Genomic DNA, 10,000 nt, shown 5'->3' with positions numbered 1-10,000 from the left:
CTTGACTCTGGTGTTGTGATAGTGTAGTAACAAGTATATATGTGTAGTATTGTCCATTACTTGACTCTGGTGTTGTGATAGTGTAGTAACAAGTAAATATCTGTAGTATTGTCGAGTACTTGACTCTGGTGTTGTGATAGTGTAGTAACACGTATATATGTGTAGTATTGTGGAATACTTGACTATGGTGTTGTGATAGTGTAGTAACAAGTATATATGTGTAGTATTGTCCAGTACTTGACTCTGGTGTTGTGATAGTGTAGTAACAAGTATATATGTGTAGTATTGTCCAGTACTTGACTCTGGTGTTGTGATAGTGTAGTAACAAGTATATATGTGTAGTATTGTCCATTACTTGACTCTGGTGTTGTGATAGTGTAGTAACAAGTAAATATCTGTAGTATTGTCGAGTACTTGACTCTGGTGTTGTGATAGTGTAGTAACACGTATATATGTGTAGTATTGTGGAATACTTGACTATGGTGTTGTGATAGTGTAGTAACAAGTATATATGTGTAGTATTGTCCAGTACTTGACTCTGGTGTTGTGATAGTGTAGTAACAAGTATATATGTGTAGTATTGTCCAGTACTTGACTCTGGTGTTGTGATAGTGTAGTAACAAGTATATATGTGTAGTATTGTCCAGTACTTGACTCTGGTGTTGTGATAGTGTAGTAACAAGTATATATGTGTAGTATTGTGGAGTACTTGACTCTGGTGTTGTGATAGTGTAATAACAAGTACATATGTGTAGTATTGTCCAGTACTTGACTCTGGTGTTGTGATAGTGTAGTAACAAGTATATATGTGTAGTATTGTCCAGTACTTGACTCTGGTGTTGTGATAGTGTAGTAACAAGTATATATGTGTAGTATTGTCCAGTACTTGACTCTGGTGTTGTGATAGTGTAGTAACAAGTATATATGTGTAGTATTGTGGAGTACTTGACTCTGGTGTTGTGATAGTGTAATAACAAGTACATATGTGTAGTATTGTCCAGTACTTGACTCTGGTGTTGTGATAGTGTAGTAACAAGTATATATGTGTAGTATTGTGGAGTACTTGACTCTGGTGTTGTGATAGTGTAATAACAAGTACATATGTGTAGTATTGTCCAGTACTTGACTCTGGTGTCTACTATGTACTGTAGTATTTAAATATATATATATATATATATATATATATATATATATATATATATATATATATATATATATATATATATATATATATATATTTATATATATATATGAGGACGAGAGGTGATAGTGTAGTGTATATATATATATATATATATATATATATATATATATATATATATATTAATGAATAATATATAAATAACAAAATATTATTCACAACAAGAAAAATATAAAACTATAAAGACTCCTATAAGGACATTAACACGGAGCTCAACAAGATCATTCAAGGTGACGAACAGAAGGTTCGACGTTGATCATCTCGTCCTTAAACTTTCTTCTCTCCTCGTTCTTCGTCAACACTTCGTCAACACAGCAGGTGGTCTCTGGCGAAAACACACAACTGAGTCAACATGACGAGCGACACTTGAGTCACCGGAGGATCTGGATTCTGAACCAGACTTTTGGACGATCGTGAAACAAACTCTTGGACAAAAAATTCACGAAGATCTTGTTTCTCTGAAGAAACTGAGCCACGAGTGAAACTAAACATCCTGAGGGTCGAGATGAAGAAGCAGCTCCAGCTGAGAGAGTCAGACACTGGGAAGGAAATAGAAACGCTAATGAGTCGTGTGTGTGTGTGAGTGTGTGTGTGTGTGTGTGTGTGTGTGTGTGTGTGTGTGTGTGTTCCAGACAACAAGAGCGCACAATCAAGGCTCTGATGATAAATATAGAGTCGATACAAATGTTACACAACATCCTTCGACAACTCAAGGTCCAGAAAATATTCATCTGTTGTCGGAAAGTGTTCAAGTCGAGGAAATAAATAATAATAAAGAAACGGCAACGACAGTTGAACAAAATATATTATTATTATTATTGGATGATGAATAATTAATTAATGGTAACAATTAAATGTAATAAAAGTGTAATTAGGTGTGTTAATGAATTAAATAATTATATATATATATATACGCCCTAGTAAAGTAATACTATAAAGATTCACAGAGTAATACTACTTAGATTTGCGTAATACCACAGAGCTTTTGGAGTAATACTAGAGAGCCTGGCAGAGTAATACTATTAAGATTTTAAGAGATTTTCAGAGTAATACTACTGAACTATATATCTTGGTTTCAATATATAATTTTTATAATATAATATATAATATAATACATTTTTTTTGGTATTCTTTTCATGTATATTCTTTTTGTTGTTTTGATATATATATATACTTAAATATTGAAACCAAAATATTATTATTATTGGATGATGAATAATTAATTAATGGTAACAATTAAATGTAATAAAAGTGTAATTAGGTGTGTTAGTTAATTAATTAATTAATTATATATATATATACGTCCTAGTAAAGTAATACTATTAAGATTCACAGAGTAATACTACTTAGATTTGCGTAATACCACAGAGCTTTTGGAGTAATACTAGAGAGCCTGGCAGAGTAATACTATTAAGATTTTAAGAGATTTTCAGAGTAATACTACTGAACTATATATCTTGGTTTCAATATATAATTTTTTTTTCGTGAATATAATATATAATATATAATATTATATATATTTTTTGGTATTCTTTTCATGTATATTATTTTTGTTGTTTTGATATATATATACTTAAATATTGAAACCAAAATATTATTATTATTGGATGATGAATAATTAATTAATGGTAACAATTAAATGTAATAAAAGTGTAATTAGGTGTGTTAATGAATTAAATAATTTTATATATATATATATATATATATATATATATATATATATATATATATATATATATATATACGCCCTAGTAAAGTAATACTATTAAGATTCACAGAGTAATACTACTTAGATTTGCGTAATACCACAGAGCTTTTGGAGTAATACTAGAGAACCTGGCAGAGTAATACTATTAAGATTTTAAGAGATTTTCAGAGTAATACTACTGAACTATATATCTTGGTTTCAATATATAATTTTTTTTCGTAAATATAATATATAATATAAAATATAATATTTTTGTTTTGGTATTCTTTTCATCTATATTCTTTTTGTTGTTTTGATATATATATATATACTTATATATTGAAACCAAAATATGTCAAGACATTAGTTTTAAAAGCTGCAGGAGTCACTGTATCCTCTCGTCCTCAGTCACGTCCAGGATATCACGTAATTCCATGGTTTCTCTACGGAGGTCGTAATGACTGCTGCCATCTAGCGGCCGGAGGTTTAATTACAACTAAAAAAAAATATAATTTACAAAAAAGTCATCAAAGCAACAATAATTAAAATTCAAGATAAAAAAATAAAAAATAAAACAACAAAACCTGTCAAACCAAAATAAATACTTAAATACTACAAATCAAGGCTGGACTAGTCGATGAAAAGATAAATATCTCGTAAGATCTCGGATGAATCACAGACTCGCACTCGTTTTTAAAAGACACCAAACGTGTCACTTTACTTCAACTTTCAGTTACAAAGAAAATTCCACTGAACTGACATGGTGAAGGTTTTTTTTTCTTTTAACACGAGAACATCCAGAGTGTGTGGAGTCGTCCTGCTCGCTCCACCTCCTCCAGCGCTCAGGAGCAGCTGGACTCCAGTGTCCATGCACAGTCTCACTCCTCCTGAGGTCGGGACAAGAACCCAACGAGACACCAGACATCATCGACAGAAAGACTTGAGATGCATAGAGACCTGGCCCCGGGGAGGAGGACCTGGCCCCGGGGAGGAGGACCTGGCCCCGGGGAGGAGGACCTGGCCCCGGGGAGGAGGACCTGGCCCCGGGGAGGAGGACCTGGCCCCGGGGAGGAGGACCTGGCCCCGGGGAGGAGGACCTGGCCCCGGGGAGGAGGACCTGGCCCCGGCGGTGAGAACCTGGCCCCGGGGGGGAGGACCTCTCCTGTCACAGGAACACGATGAGGAACATGCAACAACAACAACACCACGAGGTTCATCATCTCATGAATCCCCAGAACATTCAACACCTTAAATTTACAATCGTTCATGGAGAAGAGAGAGAAGGTCTTGGGGGTCAACGGACACGGGATGGATCGACTTATTTACAACAACATGGTCATATCTGAGCTCACAGAGGTCAGAGGCTTGCGTGGATACAAGGGAACGCCGGAGATCGGGTGAATGACAGTTGGACACAGACGGCTTGGGTCAGTTATTCAATTTTGGATTCGAGTTCAGGAGCCGAGAACTTTCCAATCTGGAGACGCTTGGATGGCTTCGTATCTGTGCTGAGAGAGAGAGACTTTTTCCGGCCTGGGGGGGTGGGGGGGGGGAAGGGGGCGGAGCTACCAGACGTAGCCCACGTCGTCCTCCTTGTAGTCGTCCTCGTCCTCGTCGTCGTCGATGGCGCCCCTCGGGTGGATCCGACCCCGTCTCTTCTTCTGCCGCGCCACAGGATGCGTGGTCGCCTCCTCCTGGTCGTCCAGAAGGATGACGGCGCCGCCGCTGCCGAAGTCTCCCGAAGTCTCGTGGTCTTCGTCTGTGGACGACGTTCAGCGACGACATTGTTACTAACAACGTTCTTCACTCGCAAAACAACTCACTCTGTAGTATTTAGCAAAATACCACAGAGCAATGAGGGGTAATACTACGAAGAATTGTGTAGTAATAATACAGAGCCTCACGGAGTAATACTTTAAAGATTCACAGAGTAATACTACAGAGCCTTGCAAAGCTATACAATAAAGATGTGTCGAGTAATACCACAGATTATCGTGGAGTAAAACTACAAGATACGAATCTTTGCGGAGTTATACTACATAGCCTCACAAAGTAATAATATAGAGATTTGCTGAGAAATACTACAGAGTGTTGTTGAGTAATACTTGAAAGATTTGCAGAGTAACACTATTAAGATTTGCGGAGTAATACTAGAGAGCCTCGCAGAGTAATACTATTAAGATTCTTAGAGTAATACTATTACGATTCACAGAGTAATACTACAGAGTCTCACAGAGTAATACTACAAAGCTACAGTGCCTTGCAAAGCTATAAAATTAAGATGTGTCGAGTAATACTACAGATTATCATGGAGTAATACTACAAAGATTCACAGAATAATGCTACAGAGCTTTGCGAAGTAAAAGTAATAATATAGAGATTTGCTGAGTAATACTTCAGAGTGTTGTTGAGTAATTCTATAAAGATTTGCAGAGTTATACTATTAAGATTCTCAGAGTAGTACTTCTAAGATTCGTGGAGTAATACTATTAACATTATATGAATGATACAATTACGATTCGCAGAGTAATACTATTAAGATTTTCAGAGTAATACTACTGAACCTAGCGGAGTAATACTACAAAGATTTCGTGGAGTAATACTACCAAGCTCCACAGAGTAATACTATAAAGATTTGCTGAGTAATACTACAGAGCGTTGTGGAGTAATACTACGAAGCTTTGAGTTGTAATACTAAGGAGCCTTGTGGAGTCCTACTATGAAGCTTTGTGGAGTAATACTACAGACATGCTAAAACATATAGAAAAATCTAAAATCTAAAAACACAAATAAGAAGAAAAATATAAAGAAGATTCAACTAAATAATTATCAATTAAGAATCTGAAATAATCAACTACAAATGACCAACAGTGACCAACATGACTAATAAGTGCGTCACAGACTCACTGCAGCACAAACGGTGACAAACGGTTCTTGAGCAAGACTTCAACACTTCGCTGCTCATGCAGTAAATGTGGTGAGTTGACGTTGAACGTAACGACTTATTTAAACTAAAAACAGTTTGAATCTTCATTAGCGAGCGTTAAAGCTTCTGCTGTCGATAAAGTTGGTTTCGATGGTGGCAGACGCTGCAACAGAATTTCTGTTGCAAACGGAGAGAAAAACCCGGAGAAGTCAAAGATGTTTTTCTCCAGCAGAAGCAGTGATGCAGCTGAAGGGTTGATGAAATCTCTGTAGCCTCTTGCTACTCCCTTGAATCTGTTCTCCCTTCACGCCGCTGGAGCTGACGAGTCACACACTCACACTCACGGCGACCAAAACAAGAAACACTTGTGGGTCAAACAAGACCAACTTTTACTCGTCGACTATCGTCATATTCAACTGATGATAGTCGACTAGAACTTTAAACCAGAAGGAAAAGTTACTTATATGGAAGGAAGGATGGATGGATGGATGGATGGATGGATGGATGGATGGATGGATGGATAGATAGAGAGATAGAGAGATAGAGAGATGGAGAGATGGATAGATGGATGGATAGATATAGGGATGGATAGATAGATGGATGGATAGATGGATGGATAGATGGATGGATGGATGGATAGATGGATGGATAGATGGATGGATGGATAGATGGATGGATAGATAGATAGATAGATAGATAGATAGATAGATAGATAGATAGATAGATAGATAGAGAGAGAGAGAGATAGATAGATAGATAGATAGATAGATAGATAGATAGATAGATAGATAGATAGATAGATAGATAGATAGATAGATAGATAGATAGATAGATAGATAGATAGATAGATAGATAGATAGATAGATAGATAGATAGATAGATAGATAGATAGATAGATAGATAGATAGATAGATAGATAGATAGATAGATAGATAGATAGATAGATAGATAGATAGATAGATAGATAGATAGATAGATAGATAGATAGATAGATAGATAGATAGATAGATAGATAGATAGATAGATAGATAGATAGATAGATTGATAGAGAGATAGATAGATAGATAGATAGATAGATAGATAGATAGATAGATAGATAGATAGATAGATAGATAGATAGATAGATAGATAGATAGATAGATAGATAGATAGATAGATAGATAGATAGATAGATAGATAGATAGATAGATAGATAGATAGATAGATAGATAGATAGATAGATAGATAGATTAATAGATAGATAGATAGATAGATAGATAGATAGATAGATAGATAGATAGATAGATAGATAGATAGATAGATAGATAGATAGATAGATAGATAGATAGATAGATAGATAGATAGATAGATAGATAGATAGATAGATAGATAGATAGATAGATAGATAGATAGATAGATAGATAGATAGATAGATAGATAGATAGATAGATAGATAGATAGATAGATAGATAGATAGATAGATAGATAGATAGATAGATAGATAGATAGATAGATAGATAGATAGATAGATAGATAGATAGATAGATAGATAGATAGATAGATAGATAGATAGATAGATAGATAGATAGATAGATAGAGAGATAGAGAGATAGAGAGATAGATAGAACATGAATATGCCTGAAGCAAACATGACATCTGGTCAGAGCCTCAAAACCCTCACAGTCGTCGTAAACACATCAAAACTCTCAGATCTGCAGGTTATTGTGTTTGATTCCAGATGCAGCAGCTCTTCTAGAGACTTGTGTTGAGTGAGCGACAATTCAATTGAATGTTTTTCTACAGGAGCTGAAGTGCTGTCAGGTGCTCTCTGCTGCTGTTCAGTCCTGTAGAGCTTTTAGAAATGAAACGTACAGACGGAGCTGCAGCTCCTCTGAAAACGTTTGTTTTAGTTCGAAACAAGGAGAATAAAGTTCATGTGGACGTTAACATCTGTTCTACAGATAAGAAGGAACATCATGTTAAAAAATAATGATGATAAAAGTGTGAGAATGATTTCACTAATTTGAGTTAAAACGTGATTTATGTCTCGCATTGTTTCCATTTGTCACGACACTTACGTTTAAATGGACCAGTGATGTAATACTAAGAAGCCTGGCACAGTAATACTACGATGTCTGGCAGAGTAATACTACGATGTCTGGCAGAGTAATACTATGATGTCTGGCAGAGTAATACTACGATGTCTGGCAGAGTAATACTACGATGTCTGGCAGAGTAATACTATGATGTCTGGCAGAGTAATACTACGATGTATGGCAGAGTAATACTACGATGTCTGGCCGAGTAATACTACGATGTATGGCAGAGTAATACTATGATGTCTGGCGGAGTAATACTATGATGTCTGGCAGAGTAAAACTACGATGTCTAGCAGAGTAATACTATGATGTCTGGCACAGTAATACTATGAAGCCTGGAAGAGTAATACTACGATGTTTAGCAGAGTAATACTATGATGTCTGGCACAGTAATACTATGAAGCCTGGAAGAGTAATACTAGCAGAGTAATACTACGAGGTCTGCAACAGTTATACTATGAAGTCTGGCACATTAATATTACATAGTCTGACACAGTGATACTATGAAGCCTGGCAGAATAAAACTACAATGTCTGGCAGAGTAATACTATGATGTCTGGCAGAGTAATACTATGATGTCTGGTGGAGTAATACTATGATGTCTGGCAGAGTAATACTATGATGTCTGGCGGAGTAATACTATGATGTCTGGCGGAGTAATACTATGATGTCTGGCAGAGTAATACTATGAAGTCTGGCACAGTAATACTACAATGTCGCGTAAGATAATTAACAGCTTGTGAAACAGTGACAAAGATATAACAGCGAACTAACAGCTCTGTGCTTCATACATGTGAACTCTGTGTTATTCTCTCTCACTTGTATACAAGTAAGATGTGTGACTTTAAACCAGATCTGATTTCTACTATTTGTTTACGTAAGAAGCGTTAAGTCCTGACGAGCTGAGACTGAAATCAGAACAAAAACAAAGGATCTTTTAAACACAATTTAAAACATGTCTTAGGTCTGCCATCTTGGAAAAATGGCGTCAATCGAACGCACACTCGCAGACTGCGACACACAAGTCACCGGCGCCGCCTGCGAGTGTGTTTGTGCGGCTGGTGTGAGTGCGGGCGACACATCATCAATAATGGAGGTAGTAATTACTGTCTAAGAGCGAGTCGACTTCAAACTGATAAATCTGCGTCTCCGAGAGCTTCCAGTATTTCACTCTTTTCCAGCTAATTCATCTGATCTTCATCAGCGAACGCTTTCTATTATCCTGCTAATGAAACCACACGTGTGTGAACCTGCAGAACATCATCAAACTTCTGAATGTAAATACAGCCGGTCGTGCAGGTCCGAGTGAGTCATAGCGTCCTGCCTGCAGTACTGCACGAGTATAGATGGAGCTGAAGGAGTTTGAAACAAGCAGGAGCTCGTACTTTTTAACTAAAGGTAACAAACTTGAGCGTGTTTATAGTAAAGTTTACATGTTATCACTTCACATTATTAATATCGAGATAATGCAGAGGATTTGTTGTAAGAAACATTAATAATACGAGAGTATTGAGGTGTAATTGTGTGAATATACTTGTAAAGATATGAGCTTTTCTGAAACAACCTCATAAAGTCGGGCCAGTTTGATGTGTTTATTAGAAAACATTGTTTATCAAGAGTTCAACAGTGAAGCTCCAAGTTAGTGATGTTTGCAGTGATGATGATGAGTAATACTAGAAGTATGGCGGAGTAATACTAAGAAGTCTTGCGGTGTAATACTACGAAGTCGGGCCAAGTAATACTTTGAAGTCTGGCAGAGTAATACTACAAAGATTGACAGAGTAATACTATGAAGTCTGACAAAGTCACACTACAAAGTCTGGCAGAGTAATACTATGAAGTCTGGCAGATATGATAGGAAGTCTGGCAGAGTAATAATACAAAGTCTGGCAGAGTAATACTATGACGTCTAGCAGAGTAATAATACAAATTCTGGCAGAGTAATACTATAACATCTAGCAGAGTAATAATACAAAGGATGGCAGAGTAATACTAGGACGTCTGGCAGAGTAATACTATGAAGTCTGGCAGAGTAATACTACGACGTCTGGCAGATTAATACTATGCAGTCTGGCAGAGAAATACTAGGATGTCTGGCAGAGTAATAA

General features: G+C 36.4%; 1 protein-coding gene across 1 annotated transcript in view; it reads right to left on the bottom strand.

Moving 5' to 3' along the window:
- Positions 1 to 3,575: 3,575 nt before the first annotated feature.
- The window catches only part of spock1 (SPARC (osteonectin), cwcv and kazal like domains proteoglycan 1), a 148,380-nt gene continuing 141,955 nt past the window's right edge, over positions 3,576 to 10,000 (bottom strand). Inside the window, exon 11 of the mRNA XM_087799349.1 lies at positions 3,576 to 4,647. Coding sequence (XP_087655475.1) covers positions 4,454 to 4,647 — 194 coding nt within the window. The 3' untranslated portion in view covers positions 3,576 to 4,453. The remainder of the gene's footprint in view (positions 4,648 to 10,000) is intronic.

The sequence above is a fragment of the Callionymus lyra genome, chromosome 9 (assembly GCF_982586985.1).
Source record: "Callionymus lyra chromosome 9, fCalLyr1.hap1.1, whole genome shotgun sequence".
In the NCBI taxonomy this organism is placed as follows: Eukaryota; Metazoa; Chordata; class Actinopteri; order Syngnathiformes; family Callionymidae; genus Callionymus; species Callionymus lyra.
Note: the sequence above shows the minus strand (reverse complement) of the source record. Positions and strands in the feature narration are given on the sequence as shown.